Here is a 21,479-nt window from a genome sequence, read left to right on the forward strand (position 1 = left end):
TGCAGTGGAAGTGCAGAGTCCTAACCCCTGGACTGCCAAGGAACTCCCTAGGACCGGTATCTGGAAAATATTAATGTCAGATATAAAGAAATAGAAGCTAGCATTTCAGGGTTTCTTCAGGCCCTTGGAATAGAGATAACTGTAACTATTCAGAAGGCTTTGGGGAATAGGGCAGGCCAACAGAAAATAGCTGACTAAATAGATGACTAAAAATCATCCACTTCCCACACCAATGTCTTACAAACCATACCACTCAGTTTTCTTTTGAACTTTTTATTATGTAAAATCTCAAACTCACAATGAATTGATTTAATGTACTTCCATGTACCTATCACCCAGTTTCCACAATTTTAAACACATTGCATTTTCTAAACTGAAGGTTCCATAAGCATTTGAATGCTTTGAAGCCAACGGTCTTCGTTAAACTACAACAAACTAGGAAATATCAGGGCATTTTGCACATTTAATTCATTAAAACTTTCTTCCACTTAAATAAGACAAATGGCTGGACTGTATTCCCCCCTCTCCAAAATGTACTTTTTAAATGCAAAGTTTAAAATAGAGAAGAGACTGCAAGTTCTGTGCTTGAACAACTATTAAGGAGAAAGAGTAAAGAAAACTTCCTAAGTTTTACTTTAAGGAAGCTTAAAATTGAATTTAGAACAGCATATAAGAAATGTTTACGCAGAACATGCTACAGACTCTTTTCAATTTAGAAACCTTAACTTTGTGCCTTCATTGGTATGTTATTAAAATCCACATCCCATAGACTCTAGTGTAGTTCTCCATAACCAAACGCTAGTATTTCTGCAGTATATTGTATGCATATTCACACTGAATGGAAAACACAAAGATTATGAAAAACTTCAGGTCTTGTCACAAATCTTGAAAAAAAAAAAAGCTTCTGGTTTTTCAGATCTCTGTGTACTTTGATTATAAGGAATCATGGCTCATTAGCCTGGAGAAGTGCAGGAGGTAGAAGAGGAATGCAGATATGCAGGAACTGTGCATGCTCTGTCTCTAAAAGCAGGAGGGAGGAACATTGCCCAGTTATCTAATCAATATGCTTTCTAACATACCTTAAGTATTTACAGCAACTTATTTTAAAAACCTTTTAAAAATATTTGACTGCCCCAGGTCTCACTTGCAGCATGTGGATTCAAATGAGATATACCCATTTGAATGCAGAGTTCCAAAGAATAGCAAGGAGAGATAAGAAAGCCTTCCTCAGTGATCAGTGCAAAGAAATAGAGGAAAACAATAGAATGGGAAAGACTAGAGATCTCTTCAAGAAAATTAGAGATACTCAGGGAACATTTCATGCAAAGATGGGCTCAATAAAGGGCAGAAATGGTATGGACCTAACAGAAGCAGAAGAGATTAAGAAGAGGTGGCAAGAATACACAGAAGAATTGTACAAAAAAAGATCTTCATTGGTGTGATCACTCACCTAAAGCCAGACATCCTGGAATGTGAAGTCAAGTGGGCCTTAGGAAGCATAACTACAAATAAAGCTAGTGGAGGTGATGGAATTTCAGTCGAGCGATTTCAAATCCTAAGATGATGCTGTGAAAGTGCTGCACTCAATATGCCAGCAATTTTGGAAAACTCAGCAGTGGCCACAGGACTGGAAAAGGTCAGTTTTCATTCCAATCCCAAAGAAAGGCAATGCCAAAGAATGCTCAAACTATAGCACAATTGCACTCATCTCACATGCTGGTAAAGTCATGCTCAAAATTCTCCAAGCCAGGTTTCAGCAGTATGTGAACCGTGAACTTCCAGATGTTCAAGCAGGTTTTAGAAAAGGTAGAGGAACCAGAGATCAAATTGCCAACATCCGCTGGATCATCGAAAAAGCAAGAGAGTTCCAGAAAAATATCTATTTCTGCTTTATTGACTATGCCAAAGCCTTTGACTGTGTGGATCACAACAAGCTGTGGAAAATTCTGAAAGAGATGGGAATACCAGACCACCTGACCTGGGTCTTGAGAAACCTGTATGCGGGTCAGGAAGCAACAGTTAGAACTGAACATGGAACAACAGACTGGTTCCAAATCGGAAAAGGAGTACATCAAGGCTGTATATTGTCACCCTGCTTAATTAACTTATATGCAGAGTACATCATGAGAAACACTGGGCTGGAGGAAGCACAAGCTGGAATCAAGATTGCCAGGAGAAATACCAATAACCTCAGATATGCAGATAACACCATCCTTATAGCAGAAATTGAAGAACTAAAGAGCCTCTTGATGAAAGTGAAAGGAGAGTGAAAAGTTTGGCTTGAAGCTCAACATTCAGAAAACTAAAATCATGGCATCTGGTCCCATTACTTCATGGCAAATAGATGGGGAAACAGTGGAAACACTGGCAAGCTTTTATTTTTTGGGCTCCAAAATCACTGCAGATGGTGACTGCAGCCATGAAATTAAAAGACACTTACTCCTTGGAAGGAAAGTTATGACCAACCTAGACAGCATATTAAAAGGGAGAGACATTACTTTGCCAACGAAGGTCCGTCTAGTCAATGCTATGGTTTTATAAGTGGTCATGTATGAATGTGAGAGTTGGACTATAAAGAAAGCTGAGTGCCAAAGAATTGATGCTTTTGAACTGTGGTGTTGGAGAAGACTCTTGAGAGTCCCTTGGACTGCAAGGAGATCCAACCAGTCCATTCTAAAGGAGATCAGTCCTGGGTGTTCATTGGAAGGACTGATGTTGAATCTAAAACTCCAACGCTTTGGCTACATGATGCAAAGAGCTGACTCATTTGAAGACCCTGATGCTGGGAAAGATTGAGGGCAGAAAGGGACGACAGTGGATGAGATGGTTGGATGCCATCACTGACTCAATGGACAGGAGTTTGAGTAAACTCTTGAAGTTGGTGATGGACAGGGCAGCCTGGTGTTCCACAGTCCATGGGGTTGCAGAGTCGGACAGGAATGAACTGAACTGACCAGGGATGGAACACAGGCCCCAGGAGTCTTAGCCTCTAGACCACCAGGGAAGTCCCTGAAAAAGGTGTTTTGAGTTTCTTACACCCGCAGAACCAGAATGTAGGGAAGGTGTAGGGTTATTACCACAGACCTACCCTTCTCTAAGTACGTCACCTTCAGTACCACTCAGTGAGGTCGATAGAATTATTCCCACTTTGCAGACATAGAACCTGAGGCACATAAAACTAAGCTAGGAAGCAGGGTCAGTGACTTCCATGTGGGGTGAGAGGGGAAAGGTTTGGGATTTCTTCTGGACTTCAAAATAGGCAGGGGGTGGCATGTCTATGAAAATGTTTCTGTCAAATTTGTGGGGAGGGTAGGCAAGATCCAAGGCTTGAAAATACAAATACTTGTAGACTAAAGGTCTGGTCTTCACAGGTTTGGGGACACAGGTTCTCAAAGCACCTTTAAATGTGAGTTCAAGTCTCAGTGGGTTCTTGGGAAACATGCACACTAGTGAGATTCTGGTCAAACTGAAGAGGACTAATAAGCTTTTAAAAAGGGTTTTGAGTCTCACATCTCTAAATTGTATTGATCAGTGATGCAGTGTCAAAGAAAACTGTCTCCTAGGCCCCTTTCCTTAGAGCAAATAAACCAGAGGCTGGGCGAGACTGGATTACTCCAAGTGTGTGCTCAGTTGTGTCTGATTCTTTGCAACCCTGTGGACTGTAGCCTGCCAGACTCCTCCGTCCATGATTCTCCAGGCAATACTGGAGTGGGTAGCCATTTCCTCAAGGGTATCTTCCCAACCCAGGGCCACCTGGGGGGTCCAGAATTCCTACACAGCACCTCAGCAAAGGCTATTTATAGTTTTTATGTCACTTAGGGGATCATTTTGTTGTAGAAACTTTGTGGTTACCAGACCCTGTCTCAGGCCACGTGGGGAAGACACTACTTCCTGAGACATAAGGTGCAGAAGTGCTCCCCACCCTAGGCAACAGTGGGCCTCCTGCCAGATTTCACTGCCTTAACTCCCTGGAGCCCAGCACAGAATGCCTAGTACTCAACTGGTAAGGAGTAGCTCTAAGGCCCCTTTATCTGGTCCAGAAAGGTCTCAGAAGTTCCCAAGTCTCCATCCACCTGGCAAAGCAAATTCATGGCTAAAAGGAATGGTCCTTGGCACTGTCCCAGCCAGCTGGGAGGCAGAGGAGCCAGGTCATCAGTCCTGCAACTTTCACAGTACAGTGACCCATGTGGTGTTAGCTGGGATCACTGTGTATTAACACCACTGAAATAAGTGGAAAGCAGCAGAGCCTGGGGTTTGAACCCTGGAATCAGAATCCAGAGGCTGTGCTCCTAGAATCCCATTTTCAAATCAGGCTTGTCCTATCTTACACCAAGATGAGTTTACTATACCTGCGTCCACCCCCATTATTTCAGGAGAAGCAGTTGGCACCACTATTTATGACAGGATTTAGTCTCCCATCCCCCACCAGATGCTTACATTCTCCGTACAATCTCCTAAGGAAGGCACCTAAAGATGCTCGGAGGAGACAGGGAGATCAAAACTCCAGCAGCCTTCCCAAAGTTGACACTGAGATTATCACAATGGGACCAAGAGACCATGTCAGGAAACCCAATTCCAGCCACAAGGGAAGTTCGCTGAGATTCCTCACCTTCCCACAGGCCTGATATATGTTATACCCAAAGCAATCCCAAACCCAACCAAACTCTGAACTCAAGGTCTCCACCCTTTTGGCAGTCCCTGCCCACCTAACTGTATCCTTTTCTGAAAATCTCCCTCTTGGCCTTCCCCTATTTTTAATTTGTAGTAAACCGCTATACCTTAATTTGAGCAAGAAAAAAACCACTTCAATATAGATTTGTTTTCAGGTTTCATCTTTTTAATCAACTCAGTGAAGGACATCCTAAACACTACATAAAACAACAGAATTTTTTCTTCCAGTTTAAAAAAATGACATACACAAGTATTTCTTAGAAACTTCTATATAATCAAGGCAGAGATCTTGAGTAAAAAACACCTGTAAGTTATCATGCTCTTTATTTCTTACAGTTGGAAACTGCTTCCTAATCAGGATTCAACATTGTGTACAGGTTTTTTAAATGTTTCCAGATGCATATTAGTAAAAGAATCTGGCCAAACATTTCTTGTCAGAATAATCCTAAAAGCTGGAACTAAAAAAAAAAAAAAAAAAACTGGTCAAAAAGGAAAAAATACTCAGACTCTACAAATATCTTCAGACTTTGTCTTTAAATGGGAGAAAAATTTTAAAACAAAATAAAACAAACATGGAGCTTTCTGAAAGATTTTTAATAAGGTACCTTGGGAACTCAATTCAAAAAAAAAAAGAAAACCAGGTTGGTTTAACTATTACAGATGTTTCAGTGCAGCTCCAAAAGTCTTTATAAATACAGTCATTTGGAGAGGTGGTCGTGGTCCTGGTCCAGATTATTTCTTGTGTTTCTGAGAACAGTAAGAAGGGGGAGAATTGTGATGTTGGGAATATGCTGCTGCTGCTGCTAAGTCACTTCAGTCGTGTCCAACTCTGTGTGACCCCATGGACTGCAGCCTACCAGGCTCCTTCATCCATGGGATTTTCCAGGCAAGAGTACTGGAGTGGGTTGCTATTGCCTTCTCCAGGGAATATGCTAACATGCTTAATTCCCGGGGTTAACGAGGATGCTGAAAAGCTGGAAACCCCTTCATCTCTTACATGCTCAATAGGAGTAGATGATTATAGACAAGACAGGTGGCCCCCCAACCCCTACTTCCATCAAAGCAGACTAGCCTTAACAGGCACCTGAAAGCAAGGGAGGCCTAGGAATGGTTGTCAGGTGGGCCTGTTGAGGTATGCACATACAGGAGGAAAGGTGAGAGGGACAGGAGAAGACTGGTGGACAGAGGTCTCTTAAATGGTAACACAGAAGTCTCACTTACATTAGGTGCGCATACCTCATCTCAGTTGTCATAACTGTCCCTGTAATTTCCCCCTGAGTAGCGGTCATAACCACCCTGGCTTCTGGGAAAAAACATACATAGTAGTATCACAAGAATGCATTATATACTCTACAGTATTACTAAACACCATGATAAGTTAACCGTGAATATCAAGTAGAACTCAGTCATATGCTGTGTAATATAGCATATTATATGTTACCACCATACATAATCAAGACAGTACAATAAACATAAGTCACCATCTACTGCGCATTGCAATTACATGACCTAACAAATTATTTACCGATGTTATACTTAACCCCAAATATTGCTTCATACTTGCTTTATAACTTCATTACAATTTGCAAACACTATTAGCACCACAGCAAGGTATGTATGAATACTCAGGCAGCTGAGCTTTTTAAATTTTTGAGCAAGAAACTGAGTTTTAAAATTTTTTTAAAAAAATGTATTCATTCATTTGGCTGGCTGGGTCTTAGTTGCTACACACGGCATTTTCAATCTTTGTTGTGGCACATGACATCTTTTTCAGTTGTGGCATGCAGGGTCTAGTGCCCTGACCAGGGACTGATCCCAGGCCCCCTGCGTTGGGAGTACAGAGTCTTAGCCACTGGACCACCAGATAAATCCCTAAGATGAGTTCTTAGGGAGAGGGAAGAAGCACCAGCATACCCTAGCCCCTTGGTTACCCACCTGCCACCATAGTCTCTGGACCTTCCATATCCATATCCGTATCCGAATCCATATGCTCCAGGTCGATTGTCATACCTGCCACTTCCATAGCCCTGGTCCCCACCACCTACAATAGGGAAGAAATATTTGCATGGCAATTGTCTAGACATAGAATGCTAATAGGCAACTCTCTTCCATACCCCATGATCAAACTTACCAAGTAACTTACCTCTAGGATAGCCACGACCACGTTCATAGCCCCCAAAGGCACCCCCTCGTGTTCCCCGGGCTGACTTGCCAGCGTGGTCTACACGGATCTGACGACCATCCAGAGACTAGGTGTGGGGAGACACAAGGATGGATGGGTTGGTGGTCAAATAGGGCAGGGGTGAGGTAGGAGTGGGCTGGGCAAGTGGGCAAAAGAGCCCAGAAATTCCTGCTGGGCACCAGGTTCTGGGTGCCATATTCCAGAACAAGCTCCTTTGACCCAAATGGTTTTATCTGGAGCTACAGAATCCCACAAAATTACCTGAATCCACCATGTTTCCCCTGCTACTACTTACATCTTGACCGAACTCAGGTTCTCCTCCCCACTCCTCTAAGCTGCCCGACTATTAGGGCTAGACAGACACCTCTCTTGGTCTGAGGCTTCAGAGTCCATCCCAGAAGACTCACGAGGTCCTCTCCGGGCCAGGCCCGCAGGTCTGCAGACTCTACTACCTAAGCCCAGAGCAGGTCAACCATCCACAGGTGGCTTCTCGGCCTCATGCAGGACCAGTCGTCGCCTCCCAGGCAGCCCGGCTCTGTCTGCCGCTGCCCTCCACCCCCTAGAACAGAAGGCAGTCACGCTCCTGTGAGTGGGCACTGCGGGGCTTGGTGGCCGCGCTGCCCCAAGCAGACACAGAGGGAAAAACAGAATGGTCCAAGTGACAGATGGACGTAGGGCCCCTATGCAGGTAGGAGACCTCACCTCTCCATTCATTGCTCTCATGGCATTTGAGGCATGTTCCGGATTGGTGAAGGTGATGAAGCCAAAACCCCGGGATCGCTGAGTCTCCCGGTCCTTGACGACCACCACTGGGAAAGACAGAGGAAAGAGCTAAGAGGACAAGTGGTAAAGGGTGTTAAGAATGGACCCTCCTTCCACTAAAACTCAATGGAAACTTATTGGGTTCTCAGTCTTAGGCCTAGGAACAAAGGCAGGAAAAGGGTAAGGCCTGGGGTTCTAACCTTTCTCTCCTGTTTCCTGAAATGCATGGGACACAGACTTTCTTCCACAATCCCCCATCAGGCATCTGGCCCATTTCTCACCCTCAGAAATAGGTCCGAAGCTGCTGAAGTGGTCTTCCAGAGCCCGCTCATCAGTGTTGAAGTTGAGTCCTCCCACGAAGAGCTTCCCTTCTTCAGAAGACATGGCAGTAAATTCAAGTCCTGTGTTGAGGATATGGAGAATAGGAGAAACTGTGGATACGGGAGAAAGAGGCTGGAGAAGTGAGAAATGGTAAAGGAAGAGAGGACAGAGAGGAGACAAAACAAGCACAAAAAATACGGGGTAACTAAGCACAGACAAAGACTAAAAAGACCTGCGGAGCCGGTGCCCACACAATATGCCCTACCCAACGCCCGTCATTTTGTACACCTGCGCATGCCCAGAACACCCTTGCTCTCCCTTCGCAAGCACAAAACAAGATGGCGGCGGTCACACGCAAAAAGAGCCCCTTCCCCCCTTCCGCCTCCGCCGTTGCATGATCACGGTTGCCACCCACGCCGCCAGCCCTTCCCGGCATTTCCTGCACTCAAATATAGCGCGCCAGCCTCACACCAACCAAAAAGTGTCACCTCCAAGCACGGAACCCACCCGATCCAGTGAAGCCCAAGCCTATGTGTCAGAGGCCGTTACTTCTCACTCGCGCACCTCGCTCTCAACCGGCGCTTCAAACATCAGTGAGACGAGGAACAGCCGCTCCGCAAAATATACGCTACTTACCTGGAAACCGAACAAGAACTCGGAAGAGAGCCACTCCGAAGGAGCCGAGACTGGGGAGGTTGCCGCGCGGCAAGACGCTGATAAAGGGTACAGAGTGGACACGTCATGCAACTTCCGCCGCGCGTTCCGCCGTGCGCGCTCATTGGCTAAGGTCAGTGAGGCCGGGCGGGAGGAAGGGACAACAGCTTGAAGGGAGCGAGGCGCTGAGCACGATTCCGGAAATGGACTGGAGGTTTGTGAGGTTGATGCAACCTAACATCAGCGTCTGCCCAGCCATCTTCATCCCTTACGCTCTCACACCCGTTTCCGTCTCTGACATCACTCTTACCACCCTTGATGTCACTTCCCTCATTGATTCTGATGTCTTTCTCTAGGTTCCTGAGGACATAATTACTGTCCTCTGATTTCAGAAAACAAAGATCATGGCATCTGGTCCCATCACTTCATGGGAAATAGATGGAAGAACAGTGGAGACAGTGTCAGACTTTATTTTTGGGGGCTCCAAAATCACTGCAGATGCTGATTGCAGCCATGAAATTAAAAGACGCTTACTCCTTGGAAGGAAAGTTATGCCCAACCTAGACAGCACATTAAAAAGCAGAGACATTACTTTGCCAACCAAGGTCCGTCTAGTCAAGGCTATGGTTTTTCCCATGGTCATGTATGGATGTGAGAGTTGGACTGTGAAGAAAGCTGATCGCTGAAGAATTGATGCTTTTGAACTGTGGTGCTGGAGAAGACTCTTGAGAGTCCCTTGTATTGCAAGGAGATCCAACCAGTCCATTCTAAAGGAGATCAATACTGGGTGTTCATTGGAAGGACTGATGCTAAAGCTGAAACTGCAATACTTTGGCCACCTCATGCGACAAGTTGACTCACTGGAAAAGACTCTGATGCTGGGAAAGGTTGAGGGCGGGAGAAGGGGATGACAGAGAATGAGATGGCTGGATGGCATCACCGACTCTATGGACATGAGTTTGAGTGAACTCCAGGAGTTGGTGATAGACAGGGAGGCCTGGCGTGCTGTGATTCATGGGGTCGCGGAGAGTCGGACACGACTGAGCGACTGAACTGAACTGAACTGATACCCTTTCACCTTCTAGTCCTCCGAGCTCATACCCCCTCGAGGGCCCGATGTTTTATCTCCCCACTGACCCTGACGTCATCACCATTCACAGTCCTTAACATCAGACATTCCTTCGTTTCTTAGCCCCTGACCCTGATCCCTGCATTTCCTCCTCTGTGCCCAACATCTAGCCACCTGTTATGCGACTCTTTTCCCTGGCATCGTTTCTTCTCATTTATAACCTCAGCCCTTATACTTACCTGACAGCTTCCTGAAGTCAGTTTCTCAAATTCCCCAACAGACCACCTGAGGTGACTTCTACAAAAGAGGATGCTTCAATCTTCAAAAGGAGTAAATCCCGATCCAACAGAATGATTTCTGCTGTCACTCAGAGTTGCTGAACCCTTGATCCACGCAGAGGACTTTCACAATAGGTAAGGGACACAGTGTCTGAGCCCACTGCCCACAGTTTGTTCTTGTACGCCTTCTGAGTGTCTGAGCTACCTTTGCAATGAATGGATTTGACAGACTTTTTGTTTCTGAGCTCCCCATCAAGAAAGAATGGGTTAGTTGCCCTCAGAGACTTGAAATATGTCATCCATAGAATGGACTCATCCAGCCTGTTAAGGATCAGCACCCCAAATACAGACTATATCTGTTAACTTTTGGGATACAGTATGGTGAAAAAGTGAAAGTGTTACTAGTCTCTCAGTTGTGTCTGACTCTTTGCAATCTGATGGACTAGCCTGCCAGGCTCCTCTGTCCATGGTATTCTCCAGTCAAGAATACTGGAGTGGGTTGTCATTACCTTCTCCAAGGGATCTTCTCAACCTATGTGTTGAACCCAGGTCTCTTGCACTGTAGGCAGATTCTTTACTATCTGAGGCACCAGGGAAGCCCCCTTACAGAGGACAGTTAGAATAGATTTACCCTAATTCCTAAGAGCCCTGGGATTTTTCAGAATGCTCAGTGAGCATTGTCTTCTTTCTTAAAGTTACCAGTTGCATTAGCCCCAAAAGAGAGCCAGCTTGTCCTTAGAAACTTTCAAGTCAGTCATTGAATTCTCTCTAACTATGAAAGTACTAGGTGGCATCTTCATTTGATATAAAGCTGTTGCATCTACAGTGGAAATTTGTTGTTTTGTGTGAGTGAGTGAAGTCGCTCAGTCTTGTCTGACTCTTTGCAACCCCATGGACTGTAATCTATCAGGCTCCTCTGTCCACGGGATTTTCCAGGTAATAGTACTGGAATGGGTTGCCATTTCCTTCTCCAGTTGTTTGGTGTAGCCACCTTTATTAGTTATTTTAACTAGATCTGGATAATTTGCTGCCACTTCTACATTCAGTTCAGTTCAGTTCAGTTGCTTAGTCGTGTCCGACTCTTTGCAACCCCATGAACCACAGCACGCCAGGCCTACCTGTCCATCACCAACTCCCGGAGTTCACTCAAACTCATGTCCATCGAGTCGGTGATGCCATCCAGCCATCTCATTCTCTGTCGTCCCCGTCTCCTCCTACCCCCAATCACTCCTAGCATCAGAGTCTTTTCCAGTGAGTCAACTCGTCGCATGAGGTGGCAAAAGTATTGGAGTTTCAGCTTTAGTTCATAAGTCCTTCCAATGAACACCCAGGACTGATCTCCTTTAGAATGGACTGGTTGGATTTCCTTGCAGTCCAAGGGACTCTCAAGAGTCTTCTCCAGCACCACAGTTCAAAAGCATCAATACTTCGGCGATCAGCTTTCTTCATAGTCCAACTCTCACATCCATACATGACCACGGGAAAAACCATAGCCCTAACTAGACGGACCTTGGTTGGCAAAGTAATGTCTCTGCTTTTTAATATACTATCTAGGCTGGTCATAACTTTCCTTCCAAGGAGTAAGCGTCTTTTAATTTCATGGCTGCAATCAGCATCCACAGTGATTTTGGAGCCCAAAAAAATAAAGTCTGACACTGTTTCCACTGTTTCCCCATTCTATTTCCCATGAAGTGATGGGACGAGATGCCATGATCTTCGTTTTCTGAATGTTGAGCTTCAAGCCAACCTTTTCACTCTCCTCTTTCACTTTCATCAAGAGGCCTTTGAGTTCCTCTTCACTTTCTGCCATAAGGGTGGTGTCATCTGCATATCTCAGGTTATTGATATTTCTCCCGGCAATCTTGATTCCAGCTTGTGCTTCTTCCAGCCCAGTGTTCCTCATGATGTACTCTGCATAGAAGTTAAATAAGCAGGGTGACAATATACAGCTTTGACGTACTCCTTTTCCTATTTGGAACCAGTCTGTTGTTCCATGTCCAGTTCTAACTGTTGCTTCCTGACCTGCATACAGGTTTCTCAAGACCCAGGTCAGGTGGTCTGGTATTCCCATCTCTTTCAGAATTTTCCACAGTTTATTGTGATCCACACAGTCAAAGGCTTTGGCATAGTCAATGAAGCAGAAATAGATGTTTTTCTGAAACTCTCTTGCTTTCTCCACGATCCAGCGGATGTTGGCAATTTGATCTCTGGTGCCTCTGCCTTTTCTAAAACCTGCTTGAACATCTGGAAGTTCACGATTCACGTATTGCTGAAGCCTGGCTTGGAGAATTTTGAGCATGACTTTTCTAGCGTGTGAGATGAGTGCAATTGTGCGGTAGCTTGAGCATTCTTTGGCATTCCCTTTCTTTGGGATTGGAATGAAGACTGACCTTTTCCAGTCCTGTGGCCACTGCTGAGTTTTCCAAATGTGCTGGCATATTGAGTACAGCACTTTCACAGCATCATCTTTCAGGATTTGAAATAGCTCAATTGGTATTCCATCACCTCCACTAGCTTTGTTCATTGTGATGCTCTCTAAGGCACACTTGACTTCACATTCCAAGATGTCTGGCTCCAGGTGAGTGATCACGCCATCGTGATTATCTTCGTCATGAAGATCTTTTTTGTACAGTTCTTCTGTGTATTCTTGCCACCTCTTCTTAATATCTTCTGCTTCTGTTAGGTCCATACCATTTCTGTCCTTTATTGAGCCCATCTTTGCATGAAATGTTCCCTTGATATCTCTAATTTTCTTGAAAAGATCTCTTGTTTTTCCTATTCTGTTTTTTTCCTCTATTTCTTTGCATTGATCGCTGAGGAAGGCTTTCTTATCTCTCCTTGCTTTTCTTTGGAACTCTGCATTCAGATGCTTATATCTTTTCCTTTTCTCCTTTGCTTTTTGCTTTTCTTCTTTTCACAGCTATTTGTAAGGCCTCCTCAGACAGCCATTTTGCTTTTTTACATTTGTTTTCCATGGGGATGGTCTTGGTCCCTGTCTCCTGTACAATGTCACGAACCTCCGTCCAGAGTTCATCAGGCACTCTATTTATCAGATCCAGACCCTTAAATCTATTTTTCACTTCCACTGTGTAATCATAAGGGATTTGATTTAGGTCATATCTGAATGGTTTAATGGTTTTCCCTACTCTCTTCAATTTAAGTCTGAATTTGGCAATAAGGAGTTCATGATCTGAGCCACAGTCAGCTCCTGGTCTTGTTTTTGCTAACTGTATAGAGCTTCTCCATCTTTGGCTGCAAAGAATATAATCAATCTGATTTCGGTGTTGACCATCTGGTGATGTCCATGTGTAGAGTCTTCTCTTGTGTTGTTGGAAGAGGGTGTTTGCTATGACCAGTGTGTTCTCTTGGCAAAACTCTATTAGCCTTTGCCCTGCTTCATTTCGTGCTCCAAGGCCAAATTTGCCTGTTACTCCAGGTGTTTCTTGACTTCCTACTTTTGCATTCCAGTCCCCTATAATGAAAAGGACATCTTTTTGGGGTGTTAGTTCTAAAAGTTCTTGTAGGTCTTCATAGAACTCTTCAACTTCGGCTTCTTCAGCATTACTGGTTGGGGCATAGACTTGGATTACTGTAATATTGAATGGTTTGCCTTGGAAACGAACAGAAATCATTCTGTTGTTTTTAAGATTGCATCCAAGTACTGCATTTTGGACTCTTTTGTTGACCATGATGGCTACTCCATTTCTTCTAAGGGATTCCCGCCCACAGTAGTAGATATAATGGTCATCTGAGTTAAATTCACCCATTCCAGTCCATTTTAATTCACTGATTCCTAGAATGTCTATGTTCACTCTTGCCATCTCCTGTTTGACCACTTCCAATTTGCCTTGATTCATGGACCTAACATTCCAGGTTCCTATGCAATATTGCTCTTTACAGCACCGGACCTTGTTTCTGTCACCAGTCACATCCACAACTGGGTATTTGTTTCGCTTTGGCTCTATCCCTTCATTCTTTCTGGAGTTACTTCTCCACTGAGCTCCAGTAGCATACTGGGCACCTACCGACCTGGGGAATGCCTCATTCAGTGTCCTATCATTTTGCCTTTTGATACTGTTCAGGGGGTTCTCAAGGCAAGTATACTGAAGTGGTTTAGCACTTGTTATTTCAACTTGCACTTTTCTGTTCTGGAGACAGCATTTGTTAACACTCATGATCCAACCTCTGCTAGATTCAGACTTTTCTTCTGCAGCTTCCTTCACTTCTCTCAGGCTTCACAGGACTGAAGAGAGTTATGGCCTTGCTCTGGCTTAAGCTTTGTCTTAAGGGAATGTTGTGGGTGGTTTCATCCTCTATTCAAACCACTAAAGCCTTCTCCATATCAGCAGTCAGGCTGTTTCTCTTTCTTATCATTTATGTGTTCACTGGAGCATCACTTTTAATTTCTTTCAAGAACTTTCCCTTTGCAGTCACAATTTCAGTAACTGGTTACAAGAGGTCTAGATTTCAGCCTGCCTCAACTTCTGATGTGCCTTCCTCACTAAGGGTAATCATTTCTAGATTTTTATTTGAAGTGAGAGACTCTTCCTGTCACTTGAACACTTTGAGGCAATTGTAAGTTTATCAAGTGGCATAATTTCAATATTATTATGTCTCAGGGAAAGAGAGGCCCAAGGAGAGGGAGAGAGACAGAAAGTAGGGCAGTTTTCATTTAAGCTTGCCATCCTAGAGTCACATCATAGATCACTGATCATAGATCATCATAACAAATACAATAATAATGAAAAAGTTTGAAATATTGCAAAAATTACTATAATGTGACACAGAGATAGGCAGTGAGCAAATGCTATTGCAAAAATGGTGCCAACAGACTTGCTGAATGCTGGGTTGCCCACAAACCTTCAATTTGTTAAAAAGAAAAAATGAAACCCATGATACAGAAGGAGACTCATAGACACAGTAAACACACTTAATGGCTACCAAAATAGGAGGGGTTATTTGGGAGTATGAGATTAACAGATGCACATTACCACACATAAAATAGATAAACAACAACGACCTACTATATAGCACAAGGAACTATATTCAATATTTTGTAACAAAGTATAATGGAAATGAATTGAATAAAGAAAACTCACAATATCTGTAAAGCACAATGAAGTAAAGCACAATTAAAATGAGGGATGCCTGTACTAAGAGTTGGAGGAAGTCAGAAGTGGTTTGCAACACTTCCCTGGTAACTTGGCTGGTAAAGAATCCACCTGCAAAGCAGGAGATGCCAGTTCAATTCCTTGGTTGAGAAGATCCCCTGGAGAAGGGATAAGCTACCTACTTCAGTATTTTGGGGCTTCCCTGGTGGTTCAGACAGTAAAGAATCTGCCTGCAATGCGTGAGACCTGGGTTCCATCCCTGGGTTAGGAAGACACCCTGGAGGAGGGCATGTCAACCCACTCCAGTATTCTTCCCTGGAGAGTCCCCATGGACAGAAGAACCTGGTGGGCCCCAGTCCATGGGGTCGCAAAGAGTCAGACACAACTGAGTGACTAAGCACAATAAACTATAATGGAAAAGAATTGAAAAAAAGGAAAAGACTCAGGACATCTGTAAAGCACAATAAAGCAAAGCACAATTAACATGAGAGGTGCGAGAAGGAAATGGCAACCCACTCCAGTGTTCTTGCCTGGAGAATCCCAGGGACGGTAGAGCCTGGTGGGCTGCCGTCTATGGGGTTGCACAGAGTTGGACACGACTGAAGCGACTTCGCAGCAGCAGCAGCCCTACCTAAAATGTAGCATTGAAATTTATGAATCACAAGTGGAACCTGGAGAAGAAACAACTATTTAAAATCCATATATTAATATAATTTCAATTTTGCAAGAGGTAGATCCAAAATCAATGTAAATAATTGCGTTCCTTTGTTATATAAAAAGCCTGTAAGTCTATCCTTTCTTTACATGCAAGTGAAACAAATGTGACTCATTACTTTGAAGAAACTAGAATATTCTTATAAACTTGATTCTGAAAATCTAGAAGTTAAAAGAAATTCAAATTGCAAATAATAAAAAAAATAAAATAAAATGAGAGGTGCCTGTATTAAGAGTTGGGGAGAGCAGAGGCGGTTCACAACACTTCCTCAGAGAGTAGTTTCAGAGGTGAGCATCCATACACAGGGCAGGGGGAGAGAAACTCATGACCAGCATGAGCAGAAGCCAGGCACATGGTGACAGCTTTGGCTGGATGGTTGAGCAAGGAGCAGGAGGGGATGTGAAGCTCATTGCAAAAGAATGGGAAGAGCTGATATATCTTATGGCTCAGTCCCTCTACAGTCTATCATGACTACCTCAGATCCATTAAGAAACCACAGCAAAGGACTCAAAAGGTTTCTGCAGTAGATCCTGCATGCTATAATTCCAGTTTCTTGGGGGAGATTTCACCAAGACAAACTTCTGGAGGAAACCACAGATGAGGCAATGACTGGCATCCGGGCTCTACTGTCTCCTGGTGGTTAATGCTGATGAAGACGACCTATTGCCAAGACAGAAATTGACCCAAAAAATTCTATATTTTTGAGATCAGCCCCACTGCCCTGACATTTCATTTTCCAGGGGATCTTCCTGACCCAGGGATCAAACCCGGGTCTCCCACATTGTAGGCAGACTCTTTCCTGTCTGAACCACTAGGGAAGCCCCTGCATCCACAAAATGGACTTGTCTGACTTTGCCATATCCAGACTTCCTACACCTAGTATAGACATGAAGAGATTTCACATTGTCCACATATGTACTAGTTTTAGCCCTCTGAGAATCTGAGCCTCCATGCAAAAAGAGAGGTACTTATTTACCTCTCAAAGTGTCTGAGTTCTGATCACATTCTACAGTTTGTGACACATCATCATAGTTGTTCTATGCAGTCTCTTGTTTTACTTATTCTTTTTTTCCTGCACCCGACTATCATTCTTTCCTTCCCACAGTTAACTATGTTACTGAGTTTTATGTGTATCTCTTGGTGTGATTTGATATAAAGTCAGTATTTTGTGTATATTTTTGATTAAAGTAAATGGTAGTGTTATTTTTTAAAACTTTCTTTTTCAACCAGCATTATGTTTTTAAGATTTATCTGTGATAATTCCCTGGCAGTCCATTGGTTAAGACTCTATGCTTTCATTCATGGGGCCCAGGTTCGATCCCTGGTTAGGGAACTAAGATCACACAAGTTGCGCCACACAGCCAAAACCAAACAGAAACGAATGGAAGTTTTGTTGGGAATACACTGTAGTAATAGATTTGGGGCAAAATAATATATTACCTGTGGAGGTTTTAAGATATGGTCATAAACTCTATAATAGTGCCCCCATCAGGAGTTGGAGCCTAGTTCCCTTGCCCGTGAGGGTGGGCTGGACTTAGTGAGTCACTTGTACTGCACAGAATGAGCATGTCACTTCCAAGACTAGGTCATAAAAAGCACTTAGGCTTCCTGCTCTCACACAGACTGCTTTCTCTGTGGGATGGTAGCTGGTAGATCAGGCAGCAGCCCTATGGAGGAACTGAGCCCTCCTGCTAACAGCTATGTGAGCGGGCCTTCTTGGAAGTGGAGTCAAGCCTTCAGATAACTGCAGCCGCCTTCCACATCCTAGCTGAAACCTCATGAGAGATTCCAGGCCATAATGCAGCTAAGCCACTCCCAGAATTCTTACCCACTGAAACTTAGATAATGTTCATTGTTTTAAGTTTGGGAGTAATTTGATACCAATACATAGCTGACACATCATAAAATCTTCCCAGCAAAGAGCATGAAATGTCTTTATTGTGCCCAGCTTTGCATGAAATGTTGCCTTGTTCTTGAAGAGATTTCTAGTCTTTCCCATTCTGTTCTCCAGGCAAGAATACTGGAGTGGGTAGCCATTCCCTTCTCCAGGGGATCTTTCTGACCCAGGAATCAAACCCAGGTCTCCTGCATTGCAGGCGGATTCTTTACTATCTGAGCCACCAGGGAAGCTGCCTGGATAAGCCCTAGTTATGACTTTTTTAAAAAACATACACTGTTGAAGTCAGGTAGCTAATATTTTACTGTAATTTTTACATCTATATTCATAAATGAAATAGGTCTGTAACTTTATTGTGTTGTATCTTCTTTATCTGGTTTTAGAATGAAGACTGTACTAGCCTCAAAAAATGAGCTGGACAGCTTTTGCTTTTTTCCTGTTTGGAAACAATTTGTTCCTATCTGGAACAATTTGTGTATTTGGGAATGAACAGTTCCTTGAAAGTTTGATTAACTATTATCTCTAAAACCATTTGGGTCTGTGCTTGAAGCTTTTGTTACAGTGAGATAGTGTCTTTGTCATTTCAATTTTTCTTAAAACTCATTATAAGTTTTAAATTTCTTTTTGCATCAATTTGAGCACATTTAAATTTTTCCAGAAACTTAAGCCTTTCATTTAGGTTTTACAATGTATTAACCTACCATACTTAGCCTTTTTGTGTCTAGTTTCCCTTTTTTGTTCTGTATTTTGCATTCTTTTAAAGCAGTCTTGGGAGAAGCCTATCAATATTTTCAAAGAACCAGTTTTTCATTTTTTTGCTATTCTTTTTTTTTTTTAGTTTTATTTTATTTTTAAAATTTATTTATTTTAATTGGAGGCTAATTATTTTACATTATTGTATTGGTTTTGCCATACATTGACATTCTTTATCATTACCTTAAAAACTATCTTTGGCATTTATTTCCTTCCTTACAATATTTCCTTCATGAGTCATGGAGTCATGGGTTTGTTCCTCTGCTCTTTCTCCATCTTTTTTATCTGAATGCTTAGATGATTTATTTTTCAACCTTTCTTCTCTCCTGATGAATATACTTAAAGCTGTATATTTTCCTTTAATAACTGATTTTGCTGTGTCCCAGAGATTTTGCATGTAGTGTTTTTATTATTAAGTTCTAAATATTTCTAAAGTTCCCTTATGATTTCTTCTTTCACCCAGGGGTTATTTAGTAATGATAGTTTCCAAAAATGGGGGTCTTTTTTGGTGGCCAGGCCATGTGGGATCTCAGTTCCCCTACCAGGGACTGAACCTGGTCCATGGTAGTGAAAGCCCAGAATCTTAACCACTACGTTACCAGAGAACTCCTAGAGCCTTTTTTTGTGTGTGCAAGAAATAGCTTTTCATTGTTGCTAATTTTAGGGCTTCCTAGATGGCGCTAGTGGTAAAGAAGCCGCTTACCAATGCAGGGGACACAGGAGACTGAGGTTAGATCCCTGGGTCAGGAGGATCTCCTGGAGGAGGGCATGGCAACCCATTCCAGTATTCTTGCCGGGAGAATCCTATGGAAAGAGGAGCCGGGCAGGCTATGGTCCCTAGGGTTGCACATTAGTACACTGCTAATTTTATTGCATTGTGTTCAGAGGACATGGTTAATATTGATACTTTTGAATTCATTGAGGATTTCATTGTGCCCTCACAGGGTCCATTTTTGTAATTAATTGTAAGCATAAAAGGAGTCTTCTCCGTTTGTTAAGTGAAGGATTATATAGGAATGTGTGTCATATACTTGAAATTATATGCCAAGCTTAAAAATGTATTGTTCAGGTCTCCTTATGAGAATGTGTTTATGGTAGACATATATTCTTTGCCAACGAGTATATATCTTTCTTTGTCTTTCATGATCTGGAATTTTGTTAGCTTTAGGATGTCTATCCCAGCTTTCTTTGAGCTTTTATTATTTTCTTCATACTTTCATTCTCATCAATATCCTTAAACTTTGTGTGTGTATACTGTTGAACCTTTTAAAAAATCCATTGACGGTCCGTGTGTTCTAAATATTTTTTTGTGCTGTTAAAACTTCTGATAGCTCATCTTCTCCTTTTATAGTATTTTTCTTATTTCTTTTTTTCTATCATACTCATACCTAATACTTTGAGTCCTTTTTATATTTCTTGTTCCTGTTTTCTATTTTTTCTTATTTTAGTTATTTAATAGTCTTCATCCATCTGTCCCAGTGCTTCTGCTTCAGATACTGTGTCTCGCCCTGTGTGGCAGCCAGTCTCTGACATAGCCCCCAATGATCTCTGCCTCCTGGTACTCACATCCTGTGTGTTCTCCTCCATGTTGTACTAGGGTTGGCCTATGTGACCAAGAAAATACAACACAAGTTGTATGCCGTTTCAGAGCTTAGGTTATAATAGACATTGCAGTTCTGTCATAATCACAATCTCTTGCCTGTCTGCTGGGACCACATGTCCTGAGAAGCCTGATTGGAGAGGCTCATGGGGGGAAGCCTCCCACCAACAGCTCTGTGTGGGCTGTATTAGAAGTGGGTCCTTCAGCCAAGTCATCCCTTCAGCTAACTGCAGTCCTGGCTGAGTGTGACTGAAACCTCAGGAGAGACCCTGAGCCAAAACTACATGGCTAAGCTGTTCCCAGATTCCTGACCCTCAGAAACAGAAAATAAGTATTTGTTGTTTTAAGCTAAGTTTGGCAGTGATTTGTTATACAGCAATAGGTAACTAATGTGCGTGTATGCTCAGTCACATTTGACTCCTTGTGACCCTATGGACTCTAGTCCACTAGGCTCTCCTGCCCATAGAATTTTCCAGGCAAGAATACTGGACTGGGTTGCCATTTCCTTCTCCAGGGGATCTTCCCGACCCAGGAATCAACCCTTGTCTCCTGCATTGGCAGGCAGATTCTTTACCACTGCGCCAAATGGGAAGCCCATAGATAACTAATATGTCCAGTTTATTTTTCACTGGAGGTAGTTATACTGCTCTGGTGTATACATTATCCTGACGTGGCAGCTGTTCTGGCTGGTAACTGTATTGAGGGAATGCTGAAAGCCAGACTTGACTCTGGTTAATCACCTGGAGTCCAAGGGATAAAAGGATGTGCAGGGAGATGGGCCAGATGGTGGACAGTCCAAGCACCATGCAAGCAGAGCTCTCACTTGCATCTATGATCACATTACCCGACAATATTGCTGGTAGAGTTTCATCTTTAAACCCTAAGAGGGGGGTCATTTTCCAAGTGGTACCACCAGCTTTTGTGTCTGGAGGGGGACAGTGGAGGAGTAATCACTCCTCTGGCTGCTAATTTCCTTTTCTCAGCAGGGTTCTTGACACCCTTATACTAGCCCTCCCCCCAGACACATGGACCAGCGGTTTGGATGATTTCTGCAGTGAGGGGGCAGACAAGGCAACATGGGGGAAAGGTAACAGCCAGACATAAATCTCCAACCTCTCCTGTATTTGCTTCCTCCTGCCATCCACCACTCAACACTCAGGCCAGTTAACAACCACCTTCCAACCCCCCATGGGTCTTCACCACTGTGATGCAGTTTCTAGAACTCATATTTCTGTCTGTAGTTTCTCCAGAGAAGTTTCTGGGCAAGGGGATTGGTGGCTTGTGCTGTCTGCCACCTTGGCAGGAATCAGGAATCCCAAATAACTTTGGAAACTAATAGAGACTTCTGTCCTTCAGGGTATCTGAGCCTCATGTTCACAGAAAGGACTTCGCTGGTCTTCAGAGGTCCCAAGCTGCCATATACAGAATAGACTTGGTTGACCTTTCAAATAGCTAAGCTCATTGAT

The 21,479-nt window shown here is 43.3% G+C and overlaps 1 protein-coding gene across 3 annotated transcripts; it reads right to left on the minus strand.

Annotated features, from left to right (window-relative positions):
* Window positions 1-5,244: 5,244 nt before the first annotated feature.
* RBM3 (RNA binding motif protein 3) lies at window positions 5,245-8,728 on the minus strand. 3 transcript variants are annotated; one of them, XM_055393247.2, is made up of 7 exons: window positions 8,573-8,728; window positions 7,897-8,016; window positions 7,556-7,662; window positions 6,815-6,920; window positions 6,607-6,712; window positions 5,908-5,971; window positions 5,245-5,418 (listed from the first exon to the last, which is right to left on the minus strand). In XM_055393247.2, exons 2-6 carry the CDS (start codon window positions 7,997-7,999, stop codon window positions 5,914-5,916), a joined length of 480 nt encoding a protein of 159 aa, XP_055249222.1. In that variant the 5' UTR covers window positions 8,000-8,016; window positions 8,573-8,728; the 3' UTR covers window positions 5,245-5,418; window positions 5,908-5,913. The 3 variants fall into 3 exon arrangements, with proteins under 3 accessions (XP_055249222.1, XP_055249218.1, XP_055249220.1); XM_055393243.2 differs by having other exon boundaries at window positions 5,908-5,974; XM_055393245.2 differs by having other exon boundaries at window positions 5,908-5,974; window positions 7,897-8,068; window positions 8,573-8,684.
* Between the last annotated feature and the right edge of the window lie 12,751 nt (window positions 8,729-21,479).

This window comes from Moschus berezovskii, chromosome X (genome assembly GCF_049115385.1).
Source record: "Moschus berezovskii isolate FMDL1 chromosome X, NW_MosBer_1.0, whole genome shotgun sequence".
NCBI lineage: Eukaryota > Metazoa > Chordata > Mammalia > Artiodactyla > Moschidae > Moschus > Moschus berezovskii.